The sequence below is a fragment of the Equus asinus genome, chromosome 5 (genome assembly GCF_041296235.1).
Source record: "Equus asinus isolate D_3611 breed Donkey chromosome 5, EquAss-T2T_v2, whole genome shotgun sequence".
In the NCBI taxonomy this organism is placed as follows: domain Eukaryota; kingdom Metazoa; phylum Chordata; class Mammalia; order Perissodactyla; family Equidae; genus Equus; species Equus asinus.
This window is the reverse complement of record NC_091794.1, coordinates 65,588,427-65,614,584: the sequence shown is the minus strand read 5'-3', so window position 1 is coordinate 65,614,584 and position 26,158 is coordinate 65,588,427. Positions and strand designations below refer to the sequence as shown.

Below are 26,158 nucleotides of genomic sequence, written 5' to 3'. Positions count from 1 at the left end.
GGAATTGGCCTCTAGCTGCTGGAACCCATTGGATTTTTGCCAGCTCCCCTACTCTCCTTTTGCCTTCTGGCCCTGGCCTGGGGCAGCTTCCTGCTCCAGCTGGGGAGGGTGCAGGGTGGCACGGCCCAGCAGGGGCATGGAAAAGTGGAGAGAGCCCGGAGTCAGGAGCGCTGGGGTTCCAGCCAGACTCTGCTACACAGTGGGTGACCCCAAGGAAGTTACCTCCCTCTCTGCCTTCAGTTTTATCTACTGCAAAAGGAGTATGTTGAATTTGATGGTCTCCAGGGGCTGTTTAGAAGTCTAGAGTCTCTGTTTTTGGAACCCATCTAGGATAGGAAAGGAAGGAGCTAGAAGATGCAGCATGCCAGGACTTCATGTTCCTGGATGTGACCCAGCAGGGGAGCCTCCTGCAAATGAGGATGTCTTCCTTTTCTGTCCTTCACAGTCAACCGCACTTGAGAGAATTCTTCCTGGCTCTGTAGATACTCCTCCGGTCTGCATGATATAGTAGGAAGATTCCAGCCTTCGGAATCTAAGAACCCTGATTGAAACCATGACCATGCTCTCCATCAGAGAGGTGACTTTGGAAAAATTATGCAACCTTCTGTGCCTTGATTTCTACAACTATGACATTGTGATTCTAACACTAGCTTCAAAGGTTTGTTGCTAGCATCGAAGGTGATAGAAACTGAGAAGGGTCAAGAACAGTAACTGAAAGCCCACAGGTTTCAATAAATGGGTGCTATTACTATTATGATATTTATCTTCCTAAAATACAAGTTGCGTACGCCGCTTCTCAGCTCACTGACCTACAATAGTTACCAGTTGCTTGTTAGAACAAGTTAAAACACCCTGATGTCCTGCCTGCCTTCCTCAGATCCACTTAGCTTTAAGATCTGGGGCTTTTATCTAAAAGTTCACCACCGTCTACTTCTTGAATGACACTTGACCAGGCAAGGAGGATCGGAGAGCCTGTATTCCACTAGCTGGTGACATCCATGACGTCTTGCCGCTGTAGCATCTCTGGACCTGGAGAAGCTTGGCCTGCTGGTCGCCCATCGTCTAGGCACTTACATAGGCCTTGACACAGTCTGTTGTCCCTGAGTCAGAGAGGACAGCGTGTGACTCTCATCTAGGGTACAGAGAGATGCATTACTTGTCCCAGTAGCATTCAAGATTTAAACAGTCTCTTCACTTTATGTACCCAACTGTAGTCAGCATCGTGTGTGTGTGTGCGTGTGATCTTTTTGTCTAAGTTGATTGATCTGTGTCTTATGGTCTTCTCTCTTTTTAAAAAAATCTATAAATTCAGTTGAATGAACATTGCTGAGGACCTAGACACTGCTGGGTCCTGGGGGGAGGGGAAATGAATGCAGAGATAAATAGAATCATCTTTGGGCTATTCTGTCTGACAGGAGAGAGATCAACATAGGGAAAAAACAAAACATAGCATCAGGATCATTCAGAATTGGATTTAAATTATGTGATTTGTTTATTTATTAAACACCTACTGTAGATCAGAATACAAGGCCAAGGATCTAAAAAATACATAACAGGGAACTTACATAGAAGAACATACAATAATTCCAAGGTGTAAATCAGAGGCGGTATTGGATGGGAATAGTGTCTAGTGAGAGTAAGCCCTCTGAGCGCAGGACTCATTAGTCCTACTGCATTTCCAGCATTACAAGAGTGCCTGGCACTTAGTAGGTCCTCAGTAAACATTTCCTTAATGATGTGGATATCATCAGAAACTTTTACATTTAATCAATAATTTTTAAAAGAATCTAATTCCTAGTTAAAATGAGATTATTTGGGGGAGAGAAATGAAGGGAAGTGAACAAATGAATGTCTCAGAAAATGTCTTTCAACAGGTGGCAGGATGTGTCAAGTTTGACTTTTTCATTAATTTTTCTGATTGATTAGTTGTGGATGTGTAACTCCATTCAGAAGCAAGAGTTACCGGAAGGTTTTTCAGTCAGTCTTGTATCAGTTGTGGCTGCAGGTCTGGAAAACTCCCTGAGCTGCCTTGCCCGAGTGAACTGAGATCTCTGTAGGAGAATCTGGGGGGTGTGTCAAGCTCCTGCTTGTGTCAGTTCTGTTACAAGTCCATGTCAATAGCCAGTTGGCTGCAGCCAAAAGCCCATGATGGTGTTGTTTCGTTTGCTGAGGGTTCCTGCTTCTCAAACTTGGGAGCTCCACTAGAATTGGACCAGGTCTCTGGACAGTCTCTGGAACCACCCCAGCACATAGTGTGCCTGCGTGAAGCAACTCAGAAACCACCACGTGCTTGTAAAACGACTCCAGCCTGTTGGAGAGTTTCCTGTTCTTGTTTTTGTTCCCTCACTCCTAAACCAGACTGAAATCGGATTTATTCTGAAAGGACTCAGAGACCCTCTCTGCTGGCAGGACAGGGTGTCATTTAGCACTGTCCCAGCCAATCTGGTTGGTCTGTTGACCTAGGCAAAACTGAGCAGGGACCAGCGCCCCAGTGCCCAGCACGGAGCAGCCAGGGTCGATGCCACCCACGCCCAAACCTCTCTCTGACATTTCCATGGGCTTTGAGCCAACTCTCCCCTGGATGTCATCTTTGTTTGTGGGAATACAAAGGACCACTGAACCTTCCAGTTAATACAACACCCCACCCCACCTCCTCCTTCCTGGAGAGGATAACAGTTCTGTTGACTATTATAATGCATTTTCTGTCTCCTGGCAATCCACACAGTCATTAATTTCTGCTCCTGACGTCAGGAGGGAGGATTATGTGTGTGTCTGAAACTGTTCCCGAAGTGCTCATTAGTCGTAGATAATTGAAAAACTGGTGGGGAAGATGTGGTGTCCTGGCGGCCCCACCCGTGAAGAGGGGCTGCACCGCCAGGTCACGGCGGGCTCCAGGTTTGACCGCTCACACTGAATCTGCCCAGCTGATTGGGAGCTCAGTGGATTTGAGCCCAGGAGCCCTCAGTGATTGCTTTTTGACACGCCAGGGTGGGGGTGTGTTCCCAGGGACAGAAGCCCACTGTCAGGGAAACAAGTGGCCTGCCCCTGGGCCTCTCTCCTGCTTCAGGCTGAGGAGCAGGAAAAGGTGTGCAGCATTCTCCTTAATTTAATTTTGCTTTTATTTTAACTTAAAATAGATTGCTTTGATCACAAAGGAAACACAAGGTCATGGAGTAGAGGAGACACGAAGGCTGGAGAAGTGCCGTCACGGAGTCCCGGTCCCTGGGTGATAATATTCTGCCTGTTTTTCTAGGATTTGTCTGGAAGTATATGTGCTTATGTTTTTGTATCCTTTAGCAAAATTCATAAATAAGATTATACTCTGAATACTTTTCTGCATCTTACCATTTTCTCTTATCTTGGACTGCCTTCCAAACCCTTCATTCTTCCACATTCCTTTTAATGGCTACGTAGGGTTCTGCTGAATACCTGTGCCCTAATTTCTTTACCCTGCCCAGATTTAAGGGAGAAAATGCCTTTAAAAAAATTACACAAGAAATGTATGTTCAAGGTAGAACAATTAGGAATTATAGATTAGTAGAAAGTAAAAAACAAATCACCCATGATTTCTACATCCAGAGAAAACGTATTCTCTGTATTTTTTCTCCGTAGGAATGTACTTTTACAAATGGTCCACCTGCCATCTCTGTTGTTCTTAAAATGACATACTCTACATAATGTTTTGCAGCTTGCAGTTTTCAGTTGGCTTGATTGTTTTAAAGAGAAAAATTATTTCCCATTCTTGCCTTTCTCCACACTGCAGGGTTATCTTCTTAAAAAACAAAATGAGTGTCAATGCCGTCGGCTGGCAGGGCCCGCTGCCTTAACTGGAGCTCCCAGGCTGCCTCTCTTGTCCAGTGGGCTGCACTTCTCCGCTCCGCACTGGTGCCCTTTTGGCCAACATAGTGAACACCTCAAACCCTCTGTGCCCCTCGGGGCTTCCTACAGTGAACCGCTTTTGCTCTAATGGCATCCATTTCCCCTGAGCATTCTAGCACTGAATCCAGCAATCAGCCACTTGTCTTTCCAGACCAGATTCAAATGTCACCTTCATCTTGATTTCCTGCACTTGCCTGAGCCAGCCTCACCATCCCTGCTCGGTGCTCTGGGAGCACCATGTAAATCTCCCCTTGAAAGCATTTTGTATGTAGTCCTGTGAGCCCTGATCTGCACAGAGCACCGAGTGAGCCTTTGCGGTCAGAGGCCGTCTTTCACTCACAACCCAGCACCAGGATCTTGGCGCAGGGCAGGTGAAATACATGGGGACCGTCAGCATTACCATGGTTATTGAAAAGTTTGTTAAAATACCTGAAGGGACAGCTGAATGAACACTGGAAGAAACTGCACACCTGAGGCTGTGAAGTCCTGATTAAGTCTGGGAAAACTGATGCTTGCTTAATTTAATTTTATGGTGAGAGAAGAATGAAAGAAGGATTATTTCCAGAAAAGTTGTCAAGATGCACTAACGCTTGCCTTCTGGCCGCTCCTTCAGTCCCCTCAGTGTGCCTCTGGCTGATAAAGTGTGGCCTGATGGGGTGATTTCTCAGAGATTTCCTCCTATTTCTATTTACCTCTCAGGCCAAGCTGTTTCGGTCTCTAGGTAAACAAGCCTCTTCCTGCTTGAGGTCCAGATAGACCATTCCTGAAGGCTGTGGTTCCAGTTCAAAGGAGGATGGCAATCTTTGTGCATGTTTATTTTCATTCCTGGACCACTGGGCTGAGGAGAAGGCCTGGCTCGCTGCCCTCGGTTGGGTTCTCTGGAAGCAGATGCCGAGACAGATTGGAGGTATAAGGTGCTTATTAGGGGTTACCATCTGTGGAAGGAAGGGGGCAGGATCGGGCAGAGGGAGAAGTTGAACTGGGGTGCAGTCCCACAGCACCTTGGGCGACTCAGCAGAGTGCTGTGGGGTGAGTGGGACCCGTCAGAGCCCTCTGCTCCCCTTTTCCAAGGCACCAGCTGGGCTGCCCTGGGAAAGGCGTCCCCTCGGCAAGGTGGCCTGAAGGAGCTGGCGGCTTGGGGCCATCTGCTGACCTCAGTCCCCGACACTGGGCAGCAAGTCCACCCTTAATGGGGATCCAGGTGGCAGCGTCTCAATGTCTGCCATACTCCCAGTATCCAAGCAGCCACCGTGACCTGCCATTCTTGTCTGACAAAACCTCTTGCAGCTGCCTGCCTTTCTGCATCTCACTTCCCAATACCTTAATGAAGACCCTCATCTTTTCTTTTGGTTACTGAAATAGCTTCACAACTGTTTTCCCTTACCCTGCTCTGTCCTATGCTACAAAGCTGCCAGAGGGATCTTCCAAAACTACACAAATCCCAGCTCCTCACTCCCAGCTTAGTGCTCCTTCAGAGGCTCCCTGCAGGCTTTATTGTTTTTTTAAAGGTTGGCCCTGAGCTAACATCTGTCACCAGTCTTTTTTTTTTCTTCTCCCCAAAGGCCCATCCTAGCTGTAGGTCCTTCTAGTTCTGCTATGTGGGACGCCACCTCAGCGTGGCCTGATGAGCCGTGCTAGGTCGGTGCCCAGGATCCAAACCGGTGAAACCCTGGGCCGCCAAAGTGGAGTACATGAACTTGACCACTCGACCACCGGCCGGCCCCGAGAACTGCAGTCTTTGTGATTAGCTTCAAACACCTTAGTCTGGATTGTAATGCAGACTGTGTCCCCACTTCCCTCTCCAACCTTGCTGCCAGGTCCCACCCCCAGCTTACGTTTCAGTTTCCCGCACCCTTTTGGCAGTCTCCCTTCTTTCTTAGCCTTTGCTCAGGATGCTCCCTCTGCTAGGAAATTGGCCTTTGGTCCTCCAGCATGTGATTTGAACCTGGATTTCCTGGCTGAAAGCCCAGGGCTCACTCTTTACTTCAGCAGCCAAGGCTTCTTCCTAAATTACTGTCCGGAAGACTCAGAAGCGTATCCCACCTACTAATCCTCTTTCTGCCTGGAACCTTTTCTTTATGAAAATTACACCCTTTATGTTTGTGAAGATTAGAGATGAAGGTGGAACAAGAGTTCCCACTTTGCCCTTCCTACGAAAATTAACCCTGTTTAAAAAAATCTCAGTGTAGTGGGCATGATTTCCAAATGATGCTACTTTTTAAACATATATAATGTTTCTTCTAAAAATACTTCTCTCAATCCCTTCACTCACTCAGAAAACATTTTTTCAAATAGCTGCACCGAAAGAGGTTTTGGTATCTGTCTGTGTGGAATCCATGACCTGTGTTCCAACACGTAAGCTGTGTGACTGTGGGGAATTTCCTTTCACTCTGTAAACCTGACGGTCCGCATCCATCTGTGCAACAGAGACAGTCATAGTACCCTTCACATAGAGTCATTGTGACAATGAAGTGACAAAATGCATGACGTGTCCTTAGCACAGACCATAGCACCGAAGTGCTCAGTCAGGGGGAATGCTGTCTGTTATGTGCCGGATCCAAGACACAGTGACATGATTAAGCTGGTGCCCAGGGCCAAGCGGTCTACAGCGAGGAGCACTGTTCTCCTCCATGTTTCTGCTGAGCTGGGCCTTCACAGCAGACGAGAGCTTCTCCTTCTCCCCGCTGCGCTGCTAGAGCATCTTGACCGTCTCCTCTAGACGAGTGCCGTGCGGTAGAAATAGAATGAGAGCCACATCCGTAGTCTGACGTTTTCTGGCAGCCACATTAAAGCAAAAAGAAATAGGCAAAGTTAATTTTAGTAAATCTTGTTTACCTAATAAATCCAAAATAACATTTCAACATATAATTGATACAAAAATTATTAATGAGATATTTTACGTTCATTTTTCCATATGAAATCTTTGATGTCTGGTGTGCATTTTCCACTAAGTACAGCTCATTCAGATACTAAATTTTTTTTCCAGTTATTTTATTGAGGTCATAATGGTTTATAACATTGTGTAATTACAAGCATACATTATTGTTTATAAATTTCTGTATAGACTGCATTGTGCTTACCACCAACAAAGTCACTAAGTTTTCATTGTAAATACTTGATTTAGCGTTCTTAAATTAACATTTAAAAAGTAGATTTGCATACCCAAGTTGTTTGAAACGTATTTAGAAGTTTTTCAGTAACTGAACTGAGTATCAGTCGTTAAATTTAAATTGAGATGAATTTTAATTACGTGAACGATCAGCCCGTTAGCTCTCCAGCCTCATTTCCAGCACTCAGTCTGCGTGTGCCTCGTGGCTGCCGTGCTGGACAATGGAGCTCTAGAAACCATTGCAGGGTTTGTCTTCTTCTGCTTCCTTTTCATAAACTTTTTGGAAATTCAATTAGAGAAAGAAGTTTATTACCTAAAATGGATAAAAATGGTGTTGTGGAGGTTTTTCCTTCCCAATTAGAGGAGGTTGGTGAGCCATTCACCCTCTGCTTCCTTCTAACCCCACCCTGACCCCGCCCCCCGAAGTCCTGAAGCCCCCTGCCTATCCCTGGAGCGCCAGGGAACAGTGAGCAGGTGCTAGGAACCTCAGCACTGAGCAGTGCTGACCTTATGTTCAGAATCTTAGGACCTTGGCACTCAGAGGGATGTTAGCATATACATGGGTCCACCCCCACCCCCTCCTTGCAGTTCCAGAATGCTTATAAATTCTTTGGCAGGGGTGGGGGGATTCAGCCTCTGCTAAACGCCTGAGAACAGATGGATCACTTCATTCTATTCTGACTTACATGGTTCTCTGGGTCCTGATCTCGTCTCGCTAACTAGGTTGGGGGCAAGGACTGCCTTTTAGAGCGCCTTGGCGCCCACACAAAGCAAGACAATCAATGAATTCTTAACTGAAGGCCAGACTGACTACAAGAATTCAAGGTCACTTGAAACATTAGGGTTCCTGCATTGCACAACTCCACAGAGCGCCGTGCCCCTTGCATTCTGTGGCTGTGCCAGTAGCAGCCTTGTAGAATCTGCAGGGTTCAGACTGGGTTCTCTTCCAACAGGAGAAACTTCTGAGAAATTCTTTATTGGAGCGAAATAGTTCACTCCCTTACCCACCAGTGGGAAGCAGCCACACAATTAAATTTCTTCAGCTTCCTTAGGAATATATGCTACTCAGGGAGTCTGTACAGGTGCGTGTGTGCGTGTGTGAGGTGTGCTGGTAGAGCTGCTGTGTTACAAAGCCTGTTTGTAACAATTTGACCATTTTCACCAGGGCTTCAAGAGGCCACTGTGTTTCTGTCTTTTGGAATTTCTCATGAATGGAGTCTTTCTTTAATTTGAAAGATGCGTTAGAATTCTTGGCTTTGTACAGCACTCCAGAGCTTGATCCATGGGAACCAAGGGCATACAACTGAGTCACCAGATGAGCAGAAGGACTCTGTGGCTGCGTGGCTTCTGTCTCCATGAAATGGAGGAAATGCAGAGGAGAGGCGAGCGTGCAGAGAGGTTCTCATAAGAAAACCGTATTTTTGCTGTTGGGTTTTTCAAAGTGACAGGTGTTTATTTTTTCTCATGTCTACCCAGGAAACCAAGTGTTGCCTCCTGGAGCTTCTCTTGGAAATGGGCTCACACCAGAGGCAGCAAAAGACCTTGGCCTTCCTGCTGGAGTTGCAGTGGCAGCCTCACTCATTGATGCCCACGCTGGAGGATTAGGTAATCCCTTCTGCAGGGCCCACGACCCGCAGTGCGTCACACGGAATATTCCCAGAAGCTGAGGCTCTCCTTCCCTGTTTGTAAAGCACAGATCGCAGGCTAGTGATTCAAGATATAGGAATGAAAAACCTTTTTACAGTTGGGCATTTGGATAGAACTATAGAACTTTTTATCAAATGTAGAATTTATTTATAATTTAATTAATTTTTCCGTACAGAATAATAGAAAAAAAATTGATGTGAACCAATATCTGTATGGTTTTTCGGTCTACAGAAAACTTGAAAAAGAGCTATTAACTTCTACCTGGCAGGTATGATGATGCTATACTTAGCTATACTATTTTTTCTAAAAATACTCCCAAAACCCTCACAAGTCTAGTTGATTTATTTTCATAATATATTTGGCTTATATCCTATATCCAGTTGCTTGAGAGTAGTCTTGATTTCATCTCCTAAATAGCTCTCAAACCTGGCATTCATGTGTTCATTACTTCAAAGACACCTAACACTTACTTTGTCCAGGTGTGGTGCGGGGGACGGTGAAGTTAAAACAAAACCAAGGTCCCTCCACACATTGTAATGGGAAGGCAGACAGTGAGGCGAGGAATACGGTAAAGTTGTGCTGTCTCTATCCTCTTCTTCTTCCTTACTGCAGTTTTTTCTTTTTTTTTGGTTATTCAGATTCTTAATATTTCTCACTTCAACTACAGACATATCTTTTTTCCTAGCCTTTCTCTCTAACAGTGTTTTTTTTGAATTATGGTTCAGACTTTATGAGGTCAATTTAGTAGGTCATGACCACTGAATTTTCAGAATAGAATGGACCAGACAAGAAAACCTCAAAGCACATCTCACCTAGTAAGGGCAAGCACTGTTTATGGAGCTCCTGTTACATTTTATATGTATGTGTGTGTATACTGGGCCATGATGAAGATGGTATGTATGTGTGTGTGTTTACTGGGCCATGATGAAGATGATTTGTGTGTGTGTGTGTGTGATGGAGACTGGCCCTGAGCTAACATCTGTGCCAGTCTTCCTCTATTTTATTTGGGATGCCACCACAGCATGGCCTGACAAGTGGTGCCCAGTCCATGCCCATGATCCAAACCTGTGAACCCCAGGCTGCCAAAGCAGAGTATGCGAACTTAACCACTATGCCACCAGGCCAGCCCCAAAAGGAATTTCTCACTATAGATCATAGTCAAAGAGACTTTGAAAGATATTCTTAGCCCGTACTTCATATGACAGCCAAGAGTTATCTTTCAAGTACTTACCTCAAATCTTGCTCCCAGAACGCTGTCGAGCATTTATACCCCCGTGTCTTTGCATCTCGGAAGGATGAGTCCTAACTTCTCCCAATGGTTCACTCCTGCTCGGACGTGAAAACTCACATCAGAGGCTTTCTCCTCTGTGTAGCCTTCTGGGGACATTCAGATTTATTTAGAAATTCTCTCAGGTGTACTTCTTTCAGCTTCTACCTGCCCTATGCGAGAAACAATCACACTGTAATTACTGTAAATGTTGTAATTATTGATTTATCTGCTTGTCTTTTCCACTAGCCCGTGGCCTCCTTGAGGGCATCATAGTTTTCATCTTGTGTCACCTGTGCTGAGCCCTGTGTCTAGTTCCTCTGAGCGCTTGATAAATTTATTAAATGAATAAAGTTGCATTAAGGCGAGAACAAGGTAAAATGGCCTGAACCTGCAGAGCGAGCGTTAGTGTTTTCTGTGTGAAAGATGATTAAGCAGTGTCTAGTTCTTTCACATAGTCCATGGACTTCCAGAACAGGGTAGTTCTCGGCCATCTCTGAGTGTTTCTGTCTTGTTCTGCATGTGTTCAAGATCTAGCACTGTGCCCGGGAAATAGTAACAGCCAATAATACATGTGGGTTGGTTGAATGGTAGAGAGTACTGAGTATGGGCAAGGGTGTTTCTCTCGCTTTCCATGGGGGTGCTGTGTAGTTTTGATTGGACTGTCATGATTTCGGTTTTTAAGAACAGGCACCGAGAGAACTTGTGGTCTAGGTAGACATGCAGTGCTCCTGTCCCCTGGTATTCCTGAGTTTCCATATCACGTTGGAGGCCAGGGAAGCTTTCTCCTTTGTCAGTTACCCCTGGGGCGACAGTCTCAATCCTCCACCCTCCCAGTGACAGGCACTTGGCTTGGACCACCACATGCTGGAAGAGAGAGGTCTGCACCTTGATGAGCAGCAAGACTCTCATTTCCTTGTCAGTCTCCCACATTTCCCTCAGGTTTGAACCAAAACACACCTCCTCCCTTCTGTCCAGGACCCACTGTGTCCCCAGGAGGGGAAGGCGCTTCCTCTGTGGCACCTGTTGCTTGCAGACTCTCAGAGAGTGTTGGGTGAATTGCTCTAAGGGGAATCCAGACCATTAAATGAGCCTGTTCTTTTCCTAAAGCAGAGAGGTTCAGTGACAAATTTTACCCTTAGAAGCTTTGGCTGAGGCCTTTAGTTCCCTTTAAAATACTGGTGCTCTCAAGTTAGTGGGTTCCCCTTGTGCTTTCCAAAAGTAAGTTCTTTCAGTGGAAAGACAAAATCAGAACCTTGGAATCAGGGCTGACTTTAGGGCCAGTGGTGTCTAGGGAGGGCACAGGGTGAGGATTCTCAGTAGCTGTGGGATAGTGAGGATCTTGACACCATTGACCAAGTTTTATCCGACTGTACTTCTTTCTGCCTCTGCCCCTTGTCCCCTTCCTCTCACAGCCAACGCAGGATCAGGACGTCTGGGAAAGGGAGGAGGCCTGAGAGCAGAGGTCCCCTCTCATTCCCCACCCTGCCTGTGCCCGCATCAGGATTGGATGAGAACATAAGCCTGAAAGTCTTGAGAAGATAGTGCACCCATCCAACTGGGTCGTCACTAAAGACGTATGTTGAGTGCCTGCAGGCCTGACGGTTACTGGTCCAGGTACTGGGATTATGGCACTGAACAGAGCAGACAAAGCTCCACTCCTTTTGGAGAGAAAATTCTGGTGGTTCTCTCCTGGCCTGCATGCTTGTAGCTTAATAGTATTGATTTGAGACAACTAACCCATGAGACATACGTGATGCTGTAGTAAGGGCTCTGAATAGGAAGTGTGAAGATTCGGATTCAAATTCTTCTTCTCCCTACCTGTGCACCTTGGGGCAAATATCATATCTTTTCACGCTTTCGTTTCCCTCTTCTGCAGTAAGAGATAGCTCTGCCCCCTCACAGGGTTGTTATGAGAACTAATGATGTAAATAGGTCAGACCAGCTGGCATAGCATCTGGAACATAGGAGGCATATGATAATAAGCTCTCTCTCTTTGACTTTCTCTCTCTAGAATCACAATGCCTGACACAAAGTAGGGGCTTTTAGGAAGTCTCTGAGTTGTGATCCTGGTACGAAGATACCAGAACTGTCTTCCCTGTGGGTAGGCAGTTGGAGAAAAGCCTCAGGCTTCTGGACTCCATCTGTCTTCCCTGAATCTGCCATAACCTTCCTTCGCTGGCACTCTGGCACAGAAGGCAGCGTTCACTGCCTTAAGAGTCTGGATGGTTTGAGGTTGGAAACAACATCAGAAAGGGGTTAGGCACACTCCGTGCTGAGAGGTGGCTGAATGTCAGGTTGAGAATCCAGCTTGAGGCTCGGAATTGGATGCCATCCAGCCCTGGCACAAACACGCCCTGACAACCGTGGTCCCTTCATGTGCTGGTCTGGCGTGATTTGCCTTGGACCCCACACTCTGACCAGTAGCAGGATCAGCATCTGCTTTGGAGAAATACTCCTGGATTCTCATTCTCAAAGGAAGGCTAAAGATCAAAGAAGCAAGAGGGGGCATAACCCTCTTGCTTGATCTTTAATCCTAACCTTAACCCTAACCCTAAACCTGACCCTACCCTAACCCTAACCCAGATAAAGATAGTCCTGAGAAGTTTATTCCTCTATGAATAAAGGCGGGGAGAAAGATCAAAGAAGCAAGTAAAATTCAACACGTGCTTTTCCAGTTCTGGAAAAAAAAGGAGGAAGGACTTTGTGGGAATAAAAATCAAAGATAAAAGAACATCTTGTTCTTAACGTGCTGGTCAGTGAGTTCTCCCGCAGCCAGCCAGAAGATAGGAGGAGCTTTGTCTGCTCTTTGTGGGGGTGGCTTTGGCCAGGGCTCCTGCTGCTGATATTTTTCTAGCTTATAAAAATAGTATGAAGTTTGTTCCAGGTCTGTCCTTGGCTCTAGCACCCCAGCTGTCCTGAAGGCAACAACAACCTGATTTCTGTCTCAGGCCCTTTTCTCCCAGTTGTCTTTGCTCTTACTATGTCTTAGATTTGCTTCCATTACTGTACATATCGCCCAGTTTGTGTGTGCAACTTTGCCTCATTGACTAGTTTGTGAACACTTTGAGAGAAAGCACTGTGCCATTTTATTCTTCTATCTCAGCAACCAGCACAGTGCTTTGCACATGGAGGACTCTTAACATGTCCGTGTTTAGTGAATGAATGAATGAATGAATAGCATTCCCTCCATGCGGGATGGATATTACAACTGAGAAATATAGGAACCTCAGATTCCAGAGGCATTTGTCCTATACAGTAGGTCTACCTGGCTCAGTTCTCCACGAATCAAGAGTTTTGTTTGAGCACTCCCTGATCCACTCCTAGATGTCTAGAAATTGGTATTCTTTCTGCTGCCATCACATTAGCAAGTGCTGGCCAAGAGCAAAGTTTGTGCCTAGCTTTAGCATCACTCTTTGACTGCAGATGCTGAATTCTTTGCCAGATGTTGAGTTGGCTTAAATTGCTCATCTGAGTTGCAGAATCAAACCAAAATAAGGATTTTGAATTTCCTTCTTTCTTCTTTCCCTTTCTTCTTTTCTTTCTCTCTCTCTCTTTCTTTCTCTCTCCTCTCTTTCTTTCTCTCTCCTCTCTCTCTCTTTCTCTCTCGCTTTCTCTCTCTCTTTCTTCCTCTCTCTCTTTCTTTCTCTCTCTCTTTCTTTCTCTCTCTCTCTCCCTCCCTCCCTCCCTCCCTCCTTCCCTTTCTCTCTCTTTCTCTCTCTTTCTTTCTTTCTCTCTCTCTTTCTTTCTTTCTCTCTTTCCCTCTGTCTTTCTCTCTTTCTCTCTCTCCCTCCCTCCTTCCCTCCCTCCCTCCCTCCTTCCCTTTCTCTCTCTTTCTCTCTCTTTCTTTCTTTCTTTTTCCCAACAGCAGAAGAATTGGTTTAGCCAGTCTCGCAGAAAGAACTTTTGGTCCTTGCCTCCCTAGAGCAAAACGTAGTTTACTCGAGGGAGCAATAAACCCTGCCAACTTATTGCCTCCCCATTATCAGTGGTCTAGAAATAACACTGATTCTCAAAGCAACTTTACACATACTATTATTTTGTTCTATTTATGAAATGAACCAATGAGGCCACCTAACCTGACCAAAGTCACACAGTGAGTAAGTGGTAAATGCAGGATTTGAACCCACACCCTCTGACTCCAGCATTCACATGTCCAGTCGCTGTGCTGTATGGAATGGCGTGTCTATTAAGACGTGATCCAGTCTACCCTTGAATCTGACCCTTGAATATCATTTGAGCAAGCAGCAAATATTGAAAAGGAACGTCTTTCAATAAGTATTTGTTGATGACCCACTTACTCGTTGATCAGGGTGTAAGGTGAACAGGAGAGAGCACTGGACTTCTAGGAATTTATGGTCTAGTAGAGAGAAGAAACATTAAATAAACACTTACAGTTATGTGTTCCAAGTATGTAGGGCTTTGGAAAAACAGAGAATGGGCCCCAAATTGAGACTTGAAGAATTACGAAAAGATTCCTAGAGGAAGTGATGTCTGGTAATGTAATTGCAACATTTCCCGCCCTATTGTTGCTTCTTGGTAAAGTGGAATTTATTTACTCACTGTAACTTTTAAACTTCAGTTAGGCTTTATTCCTAATAATAATATCAACGACATCATTAATAAAACAAGTCTAAGAACCACTACTCTTATTGGTACTGATAGTATTGTGACCATTTCTTATATGCCTTCTAGTGCCAAGTACTCCACCTGGCACTTCAGATACTTTCTCTTTTGCTTCTCACAGTAATCCTGCGAGGGAGAGGTGATTTCCAATTCTGTCCATGAAGGGTGAAGGCAGAGGAAACAGCGGTGATAAAAATTAAGCCACGAGTGAAAGTTCAACTAAGTTATATTAAACAGCGTTGGTAAATTTCATGCCAGCCACAGCGGTCATACGATTAACCCAAATTAATAAAACATTTCCTCCATCACATAACTATTGTCATGGCAAGATGTGAACTTGAGCCTGACTCCAAATCTCATGTTCTTTTTCCCTCTATCAGTGGTTCTCAACCAGGGTGGATTTCAACCCTACCCACACCACCAGAGAACATTTGGTGATGTCTGGAGACATTTTCTGATTGTCAGACTGGGGAAGGGGGGCACTGGTATGGCACATGGTGGGTGGAGGCCAGGGATGCTGCTAAGTGCCCAACCTGCTCAGGACAACCACCACAACAAAGGATTATCCAGACCCAAATGTCACTAGTGCTGAGCATGGGAAGTCCTATTTTTTGCTGAAACACTTCTGATGATAGTATTTAACCTCATCAGTTCAGTTTATTTCTGTACAAGCCAAAATGAAGCCCAGAATAAGGGTTTTGCTAATATATTAGTACTTTGTCAAAATATATTTTGTGAAATTAACTCTTCAGTGAAAATAGTTGTGAGATAAGAAAATAAAGTGAAGACTGAGGAGTAGGAAGTACAAGATGATTCCCACCACTTCCGTCTGACCGGGAGTCAGGCCACACCAGACCACATGTCTTCTTTCAACACACCATGCACTTCCTGCCTCCTCACCTTTGCTCATGCTGTTCACTGGATCTGGGGTGCCCCCCACCTAGACAACACTCAATCTAAATGTTACTTCCACTGTGGAAACTTCTCCAAACTTAACCCCCCTTTTAGAAAAAATGCATCATTCCCTTCTCTGTGTTTCTGCAACACTTTACACCTATTTCAGTTTTCCCGCCAAATCAGGTTCATTACGCCTGTCATCCAACATGGAACCCACAGTCAGTCTTCAGTGAATGAATTAAGCTAATATGTCTGAGTGGATTTGAAAGATCAAACACAAGGATTGCTAAATATGGGTGGGGGAACCTTTAAAAAAATGTAGGTTCCTAAGCCATACCCCCAAGGTTTTCAAGTCTGCATGTCTGGGGTGGGGCCCAGGAAGACAGTTACAGGGTGGGAGGCGTCACCTGGTGCCCAGAGGGGCCAGCCTGTGGGATGGGTTGGCTCTGGGCACACGGGTCATGAAGCAGAACTGGTGTGCAGCTTCCAGGTAGACAGATCAGACCAAACCAGACCAAACTGCTGAGAAGGAGCCAGGCCCAGGCTCCGCCAAGAGCTCGGGGCAGCAGGGAGCGCATCCACTAAAAAGAGAAGGTGGGTCCAAAGAGGGAGGCAGACAGTCTGTAGGGAATGGAGGGGATTAGAAGAGCCAATAAAGTCTTGCTGGGGAAACTGGAAAGAGAAAAGGGGTGTGAGTGCCTGAGCCGATAGTGCAAGGAAGACCCTGGGGCTCCTGGATGCGCATCAGAGCAAGGAGGGGGGCTTCTTCATGTGATTTCAAGTTCGTTGTCTTGAGTTGAGGTTGGTTTAATGAGAAACCCTGCTCCCTGAGACCTGAGCAGCTGCAGAGCCATGGGGAGGGCGGAGAGGACGTGTGGTGAAGGACAGTTAGGGTTAGGCTTTTAGTTGGGACCCTAAGAGTAAACTAGACATAGAAAAATTTTACAAAGGTAAAGCCCAGCTTTGAATCAACTCAACACCTGCTTAAATTGAGTAAATCTATCTCTATTTCAGCTAACTGCAAGAAGCAAAGTTATATTTTTCCTGGAGGAATATAACATAATCAAAGGCTCAATTTATAAGTTTTCACATACAGTTTGTGCATTCAAAAACAAATAATCTAGGCATATAAATTGTGAGAATTTTCATACATCAAGAGATAAAAAACCAAACCCACAGAAGATCCAAATGTTGAAAGTATTATATGTGGACTTTAAAATATCTATGAGTAATATGTTCAAGAAATTATAGAAGATGAAGAATTCAGCAGAAAACTTGGAACTATAAAAAGAATCAAATGGAAATTCTGGAATTGAAAATGCAGTAATTGAAAATAAGCACTGAATAGATGGAATACAGTTAACAGCAGATTCAATACAACTGAAGAGAGAATTCATAAACTAGAAGATAGGTCAGAAAAAAATATCCATACTGCAGCATAGTATAAAAGAATGGAAAAATGCACAAAAGAGTATAACAGATATATGGAGTGTGGTAAAATGGTCTAGGTGAGGTGTAATTGGGATCCCAGAATGAGAGGTGATAGATAATAAAACAGAAGCTATGTTTGAAGAAATAATCGCCACAAGTTTTCCAAAACTGGTAAAAGAATTCAAGTAAGTTATTTTAATATTTGAAAAATCAATTAATGCAATCTGTATTAAAAGGCTAAAAGAGAAAAATGATATGGTCATATTAATAGTTGTGTAAAAAAAGGACTTTCATAAGTAAAATTCAACACAGATTCATGATTTAAAAAAATAATCTTGGCAAACAAAAAGTAGAAAGGAACTTTCCTATTCTGATTAAGGATATCTACAAAAAAAAAAAAAAAACCTAATGCAAATGGCATACTTAATGGTGAAATACTGAAACCCTTCCCACTCTCATTACTACTTTTCTACAGTTTATTGTAGGTCCCAGCCAGTGGAATAAGTCAAGAAAAATGAATTAAAAGTATAAAGATTGGAAAGAAAGAAAGCTGATGTTATAGATGACACAATTATATGCACATAGAAAATCAAAAGAATCTATAGATAAAATATTAAAATTAGTAATTTAGCAGGGTTGCTGTTGCAAAAAGTAAATACAAGAATAAATTTTGCTTCTGTAAACCAAAAACAAACATTTATAAAGTAAAATTTTTGAAATAGCATGATTTATAATAATATCAAAAAATCAAATACCTAGGAATAAATTTAAAGATGTAAAAGACAGGTATGCAGAAAGCTATAAGACATTATTGAGAGAAACCAAAGACAGAGAAGTGGAGGGGTAGATGGTGTTCCTTGATTGGAAGACGCAATGTTGTAAATAGGACAGTTTTCCCCGAGGTATTCTGTGATTCCATGCGGTCCGGTTCAAAATTCTAGCAGATTTGTGTGAAGGAGTAAAAATTGACAATCAGATTCTGAAGCTTGTATGGAAAGGGCCGATAATAAGCAAGACAACCTTGAGGAAGAACAGTTGGCAAGGCTTAACGCCCCAGGAAGCAGATCTTGTTATGTCATTACTGAGACTGGTGTCGGGGCGAGGACAGACAGACCAGAGGAGAGCAGGTCAAGGAGTCCACACACAGACTCACACATGTCTGGACAGGTAATTGTAATGCAGGTGGTCCTACAGAGCTGTGAAGAATCAGTATCCTTTTTCAGTGAAACAGTGCTGTGTTAATTGAATGTCAGTATGGGAAAAATGGAATTTTGGCCTTTGCCTTATACCATACATAAAAATAAATTCTAGATGGACCATAGGCCTAATATGAAATCTTAAAAAATAAAGTTTCTAAAAGACAATATAGGAGAAGATAGCTATGACTTTGGGATAGACAGATACTTCTTAAATAGGACATCAATATAAATACAGCCATAAAGGAAAAGAGTGATAAACTGGACTACATTAAAATTAGAAAATTCTTTTCCTCAAAGGATGCCATTAAAAGTGAAAATGCAGGCCACAAAGTGGAAGAAGCTATCTGCCATATGCGTAACAAAGGCTTGTGTCCAGAGTGTATAAAGAATTTCTACAGATTAATAAGAAAACACAGCCACACTGACAGAAAATGGTCAACATTACTTGGGTAGCTTAGCAGAAAGGAGGATAGCTGAGTGGACAATAAAATATGAAAATTTCCTCAATCTCATTAGTCATCGGGAAAATCCAAATTGAAACCACCATGTGATATCACTACACACCCTTCAAACTGGCTGCTGTTTAAACAGGCTGATAATCCCCAGTGTTGGTGGGGACAGGAACCCCTGAAGTGCTCGAGCCCTGCTCTGAAAGTAGGGCCTGGTCCCGCACTCTGGGAGAGTTTGGCAGTGTCCCTACTCTGTGATTAAGCAGTCTTCGTCTTGGGCACATATCCAACAGAAATGTGCACAAAAAAAACATGTACAGGAATACAGAACACCATTATTTGGAATGGCCCCAAACTGGAAACAAACCCCCAAATGTCCATCAATGGTAGAACAGATAAATAAATGGTTGCTGTAGTCATGCAGTGGAATCTCATGCAGCAGTAAAAATGTACAGACATTGCGACATATAGCAATCTCACCAGCTGGGATGACGGAAGCTGGCACGAAGAAAACATACTGAATGGTTTAACAATTAAAAATCAGGCAAATCCTAGCTCTAGATGGATAAATCTAGATAGTGATTTTATTTGCTGGGCATGATGTCTGGAAAAGGGATGAGGGGATTTATTTTTTGAGTCGGATAGGTGTGTTCACTTCCTAAGAATTCAGTAATTTACAGTCATGCGTCAGTTAACAATGGGGATACATTCTGAGAACTGTGTCGTTAGGCGATTTCGTCGTTGTGCGAACATCACAGAGTGTACTCACGCAAACCTAGATGGAACAGCCTACTACACGCCTGGACTACCTGGTACTAATCTTATGGGACCAGCATCATGTATGTGATCCCTCATTGACCCAAATGTCATTATGTGGCCTGTGACTGTATTTAAAACCTGTGGCTTTTTAATATGTTATACTTCATTGATACAGTCTACTAAAAATTTGAAAGAGATTAAAAGCCATTGAGCGCTGACACCTGTGCAGCTCTGCACTGAGTGCTGGAATGCAGACGTGACTGCAACATAGTCTGGCCGTCAAGAGTAGAGTCAGGGAGGTGAGTGGTTTAATAGGCGATCAGAGAAGTCATTGGATAGGAAGGAACTCAGGATGTATCAGCGCCCAGAGGAGCAACTCATCAGTCAGCACTCTTGCTGGCCCACATCAGTTGCTTAATAAAGTTAGTTCCTATACCACCTCATTGTATCGGTAACCGTGGGTCATCAAGAAAGGGAGAAATTACATTCAAAATCCTCTTTCTTCAGTGCACAGTGCATGTTACTGGTAAGGGTGGCAGCATATCTTTCTTCCTTGGTGGTTTAGCAGTAAGCCTGTCTTGGACAGTGTGTTAGGTGGAATCCCATCCCCTCAGCTGAAGGTGGACGGTCCGTGACTGCGCTCTCCACAGAACGTTAACACGAGGAGCTTCTCTTGTACGTGTAACCAGGAACTCGAGCCCCTCCATCTCTACCTTGGACCGTGTTATGGACTGAGTGTCTGTGCCCCCCCTGGTTCATATGTTGAAATCCTAACCACAATGTGATGGTGTCAGGAGGTGGCGCCTTTCAGAAATCTTTCGGTCGTTGAGGTGGAGCCCCCATGAAGGGGATTAGTGCCGTTACAAGAGAAGGAGAGACACAAGAGCTTGCTCTTTCTCTGCTGTGAGGACACAGCAAGACAACCATCTCTAAACCAGGAAGAGGACGTCAACCAGAACCCCAGGATGCTGACACCCTGATTTCAGACTTCCAGCCTGCAGAACTGCGAGAAATAAATGTTTGCTGTTTAAGCTGCCCATTCCGTGGTGATCTGTTGTAACAGCCCAGACTGACTAAGACACCTACCCAGCCCCACAGACAGCGGACGAAAAGAAGAAAATAACACCTGTGGGCCTGCCAGAATTTCGGCTGTAAGTTGGCAGGCAGATGGCGGGATGTGGGAGGCAGTGGCTGAGGAGGACAGTGTCCAGCGACGGCACAGCAGGTGTGCTGGGCCCATGTGAAGCTGAAGGCCTGGCAAGTGGTAGCTGCTCTCCCTGTCCTCCGGTTGCTGCCTCTGGCCGTGCTGAGGAAGGCCTGCTGAGTCATTGCTCCGCGGAGCTCGCAGGGCAGCCCTGGCTGGGACGCCTTCCAGGCCTGCCTTCCAGGCCTGCCTAGGGATGCTTTGAGATGGTAGAGTGAGGGCTATTTTTTAATCATTTAAAAATTCTTTTCTTTGACATACAGAATTTAGGAGAGAAAGCAGAGGGAGAGTGAAAAATAATATGGATATACTGCTTATATCCAACAGAAATGTGTAGCTGTGTGGACCAAAAAACATGTACAGGGGCTGGCCTTGTGGCACAGCCATTAAGCTCCCGCACTCTGCTTCAGTGGCCTGGGGTTAGCCTGTTCAGATGCCAGGCACAGATATACACTCTGCTCATCAAGCCATGCTGTGGCGGCGTCCACATATAAAGTAGAGGAAGATGGGCATGATGTTTCCTCAGGGCCAGTCTTCCTCAGCAAAAAGAGGAGGATTGGTAGCAGATGTTAGCTCAGGGCTAATCTTCCTCAAAAAAAGAAAAAAAAAAAAGTACAAGAATACCCATAACATCATTCCAACAGCCTAATGGTTAGACAAAAGCGTGATTTCCCCAGGCAGATGACCTGAGTTCCATGCCGTCACATACGCTCTCTGTGATCATGGGTCAGTAACCTGCAGGGTCTCGGTTTTTCATCTCCCAGATGGGTGTCGTGATAATAGGTGTGAGGATTAAGGAAGCTTATTTACGTAAAGCACTTAGAGAGCGCCTGGCACCCGTGAATATGACACCGTGTTAGCTGTTATGATGGCGAGCTGGGGAAGACCGAAGGCTTTCGAGGGGGCTGGGGCAGGACTGGGCATGAGTGGCTGCAGCTGAGGTGGAGGAGAGCTCTGATCATCAGGTCAAAGAGGGCTTCGGGGAGAAGCCTGCGTGGACCACACGGGGGCGTGAGTTCCTCCAGCCTGAGGCTTGTTCGTGCTTCTGTTGCAGCCCTGCTCAGCTTGCTGTGTACCCGCGTCCTGGGCTCCCAGGAGATGGGAAGCGGTTTGAGGACAGTGACTGTGCTTTTTGGGTAGTGTTCCCCTGCAGGGCCGAGCACAGTGCCTGGTGTAGAGTTGTGCTCAGTGAGTTTATCGAATCGAATCCTACTAAACGGAGGAGGGAGAGGATATCACTCTGGGCCTACGTATGCCAGCCCTGTCTGTTCAAAGCCAGATTGCATTTTTACGCTTTTACTTTGTAATCATCACTTCCCTTTGACAGACAGGCATCAGAAGCTCCAGGAAGTCAGCCCATTTGCCAGAGGTCGGTGGTCGTGTCTGGAAGCACTTCCCTGAAAGCCAGTGCCCCTTCCAGCTCCACCCATTCCCCGAGGAGCTCAGGATAGGCGCAGAGCAGGCAGGGCAAGGCCTGGCCCGGCCGCTGTGCCAGCGGTGGACGTTGGGGGCAGGGGCCTGGGTGGAAGGGAGGCTGCATCTGGATCTCTGCTGCTGCAGAGACGCCCTTTCCACTGCAGTTCTTGCCAATGTATCCCCATGGGATTTTCTGGTTTTGCTCTCGTCTTCCACCTTATTTATTTACCTAAGCCTTTGTTCTTTTTGAAATGATTTCAGCCACATGTCAGTCATTGTGTTAAAACCCCGGCCCTTCATCCTGCTCAGGTTTTGTTTTTTTCTCTCTCCAGCTGCTCTGCATATCACTTAGTTCTCAGAGCTCTGGGCCTGACCCTATCCAGTGATGGGGTCGCCTTACACTCTCAGCCAGCTCCCCCCAGGAATGCGGGGCAGAGAATCAGGGTCCAGCTTCAGGATCTATTTTTCTTTGTTGTCTCCTGTGTCTGAAGCTTGGGGCAAGGTTAGATTAACCAGTCTAGGAAGGGTGGAGCCCTGTGACCTCCCGAGGAAATCCTAACCCCATAGAAACCTGGCCTGGTTTTGGGTCTCGTAATAAATTCTAGGCTTTGCAGAATCTGTCAATGTTCAACTAACCCCACAAAACCTCAGGAAATTTTTGATGGAACCGAAACTTACACCAAGAGAGGAGGTGCTGAGCTTGGCATCAGAGGCTGGGGAGAGAGCCAGCCCGCTAACTAGATCTTTTTCTTTGACATTCCAGGCCTCTTCCAGTAGTTCCAGTGTCCTAGAGGGGCCCAACGCCTGCTGGCGTTTTCCTGAAGCGTCTCCCTGGTCGGCTCTGTGTCTTTAGGGGATTGTCAGGGCCACTGCTTCCTCTCTCAACCTTCAAGGAGGCTTATAATTTTATAAACGAGACCACTTTTCTGAGGGCGAGAAAAGGTTGCTGAAGGACACCTGGTCCTACTTTCTCCCGGGAGAAACGGGGAGACTGAGAAACAATGGACTCTGACATTTATTGAGCAGTTCCTGTGTCCTGGGCACAAGGCAGCTTGCCGTGCAGAGAGGGTGACCAGCTGTTCCAGTCTGCTCAGGACTGGGAGGTGCTTCCTGGGGCACTGGACGTGCCATGCTGAAACAGGGAATAATGACCCTGTGAAGTCCGTGCCATCATGCCCACCTTACACCTGAGAAAGTGGAGGCGCAAAGGGGCAAGTTAGCTCTCCAGAGGTTGCACAGCACACCTGTGGTGCTGCTGACTCCCATCTGTTTCACTTCAGACCCAGAGATTTCCACTAGCCCCACTCTTCAGAACAAAAGGCTCCCCTCCTTCCCAGTGTGCAGCCCAGCAACCTCATGTCGTCTGATGATTTCTCTTTCCTATGTGTTTGCTTTATGGCCCCTTCGGCTCAAGGTCTACCTGAAATGCCTTTCTCTCCCTCCCCTCCCCCTGCAGACTGACGTAACGGCTGCCTCCCCCCTTCAGGACGCCCTCCTGACCATCCAAGCTAGGTCACTGTCAGGGTTCCAGAATTCCACTAGACTTATTCAGATCTGCGTCACCGGCTGTCTCATACTGTCTTAGAAGTGTCTGCCTATATATCCTTCCCCTCCCACTAGACTGCGATCTTGTAGAATGATAGGAAACAACTTTCATCTTTAGATTTCTAGCTCCTCACACAGTGCCTTGGCTTATCATTGGGGATCAATATATAGCTGCTGAATTAATTAATTTATAAAATATCAGAACAGCTGTGTGATTTAGAGTGACAGTTTTAGATCTATTTAAGGATTTGTTCCAGAAGATACATTTGTGGTACTTGGGCCAGTTCTCTTCATTTCGCTTTCTTTATTTTAGAAAGCAATTTTTGTGAGTTAACTTGGCCGTTTGGATTGGATTTCCCCTTGACCCTTTCCCATGTCTAATGTCTACGAGTGAAGAACGGTCTTTATGAGGTCATAGATGAGAATGTCCATGTCATCTAGAGGTTGTGTTGAAAGGGATTTCTGAAAGCAAGTTTTTGCTTTGTCTTTACTGTGGATTTTGCTAGTGTTCTCCAAGCTATTACGTATTGGCCTGCGTTTGAGACTGGATCTTTCTGAGTGGAAGGGAGGAACAGGAGTGAGACCCAGTTATCTCAGGGTCTGTTCTTTGCGCTCTGGCCCTCCCGAGGCTCTCGTGTTGGCTTCTGATTGGTGCCAGTCATGGAAGAGTGTAGCATTTAGACAGAAAGGGCAAGTACCATCACCAAGTTGAAGAGGGGTGTTGCATGTTATCATGTTGTTTAGGGATGTAAACAGCTTTTGGTTTGTTGTCAACGATGTTGAACATGTTACCCTGGATCGTTCCTACTACTTGGCACCTCGTTTCCTTGTTCCGCTCAGCCCACCATTATTCTGTCATCAGTTGTGTACTCAAGGACAGAAAACAAATGTTCCAGTCAATCTCAGTAAACCCAAATAAACCTGGCAAAGCACACACTGTGCTGAAAGCAGAGCCTGAGCTCTCGCGCCAAGCCCTGCTCTTGACACCGAGACTGAGTTGTCAGTGGTAACAACAAGGACAGAAATATATCGAGTGAACTGTGTTTCACACGCTGTTCTACTCACTTAATCTTCTCAATAGCCCTATTCACTGCACGCCGTCATCGTTTCAGTTTTGTTGGTGAGGGAACTGAGGCACAGGAAGGCTGAGGGACTTGACCACCTTGCCAGGCTTTAATTCAGGCAGTCCAGTTCAAGAGCCCTCATTCTTAACCATTGTGTCCTGACTGGTTCAGATATCTCCTAACAGTCTGTCCACATCTCGTTTAGACAAAGACCTTCTTGGGTCTACAGAGGGTGGAGTGTGGGGAGGGGATGGTGGCAGTGTCAAGATGTGTAAAATTTCTCTGTAGATTTATCACATAAGATTTTCTTTTATGGCAAACCTGCTCTGGGCTTTAGATTGGGTGAACTCTAAGCGGCATTTCTTTCAAAGCCGAGGTGAGGCTTCATCAAACACAGGATCACAGGAATCTTTTCAGCCGTTTCACCCCCTTCATTTATTGGGCCTGAGCCAAACCCTGTGGGCTTGCGTTAGTGGCACGATGACAATCAATCCCGAAGGAGGTCTGAGTTGAGCTGTGCTGTCTGTGAGTACTTAGAATCCTTGTAAGTGCTTGGAGAGAAAGGCACTAGTTCCTGTGGGCTCCACGAGATACAGAGTTGGGTAGGTCTGCGGGTGACATTCCCCCCTCTAGCTCTGAGGGACCTTGAACAGGTTGCTTGAAAAACTTTGGTCTCATTTTCTCCATTAGTAAAGCAGTGTGGTAATAGCTACCTCTCAAGATTGTTCTAAGAATTTAATACGCTAGTATTTGCAAAGTGTCATGCTCAAAGTAGTCTTTCACTAGTCGTGAGGATCTTAGGACCTTTACTCTCCACCCGTGATTCAACAACTCTGAGCAAGTGCACTCTGAGGCCACAGCCATAACTTCTCTATCCACATGAGTTGTCACTCAAAGCTCTTTGGTATCCTTCACCGTTAGTCGTATTGAGGACATGGAGCATTTGTCCGTGATTAAAGCTGCTACGTCTATCTAGAAAATGCCTTGTGGTTTATGAGTACATGTCTTAGCCCACACGTATCCATTCATTTGTTAAACAACAACAATGACAAGGATTGGTGAGCCACTGCAGTGCTAAGACCTGCCCTGGCTACGGTTTGCTCACCATCTAGTAGAAGGAGTCATTTGTGATCTGCAAACAAATTACAGATACAATGATAGAATCTGTCCAGTGTCAGGGGTGGGATACAAAAGAAAGCGGCTTCGTGCTTCTCCCTGGCTGGGTGCCTGGGGGCACGAGGATGCATGCAGTCAGGAGAGGCTTCTGATGAAAGAGCTGAGTCTTCAGTTGGAGTCCATGTTCCCCGGGTAGACTGTCAGGCTAGATTGTGTATTTTGGAAAGAATATCCCAGGCAGAGGGAACAGCGTGAGCAAATGCTCAGTGTGTGGACAAGCAAGGCATATCCAGAAATAAGTAGAAAGGCTCCACATTTGTGCCAGGCACTGCGATCGCTCCTACGTCGAGTAGCTCCATTTACTGAGTGCTGGCGTGTTCCGGTACATCTCCTTAACCCCTCAGCAATTTTGTAAGGTAGATATTGTCATCCAGAATCTTCAGATATGGAAATTGCTGTTCTAGGGATCAAGGCATTTGCCTGAGGGTGTGTGAGGGGATCCAGGCCTAAGTCTGAGGACAATGGCAACAACAGTAATAAAAGGAGCAAG

The 26,158-nt window shown here is 45.4% G+C and overlaps 1 protein-coding gene across 28 annotated transcripts in view; it reads left to right on the top strand.

Annotated features, from left to right (window-relative positions):
• Positions 1-26,158, top strand: part of FGGY (FGGY carbohydrate kinase domain containing) — a 378,492-nt gene that overhangs the window by 178,159 nt on the left and 174,175 nt on the right. For 22 of the 28 annotated variants that reach the window (XM_014844657.3, XM_070509784.1, XM_070509761.1 and 19 more), the window contains one exon: positions 8,465-8,593. The exons of the other annotated variants lie outside the window; for them this stretch is intronic. In XM_014844657.3, coding sequence (XP_014700143.1) covers positions 8,465-8,593 — 129 coding nt within the window. The remainder of the gene's footprint in view (positions 1-8,464; positions 8,594-26,158) is intronic. 28 annotated transcript variants of the gene reach the window in all.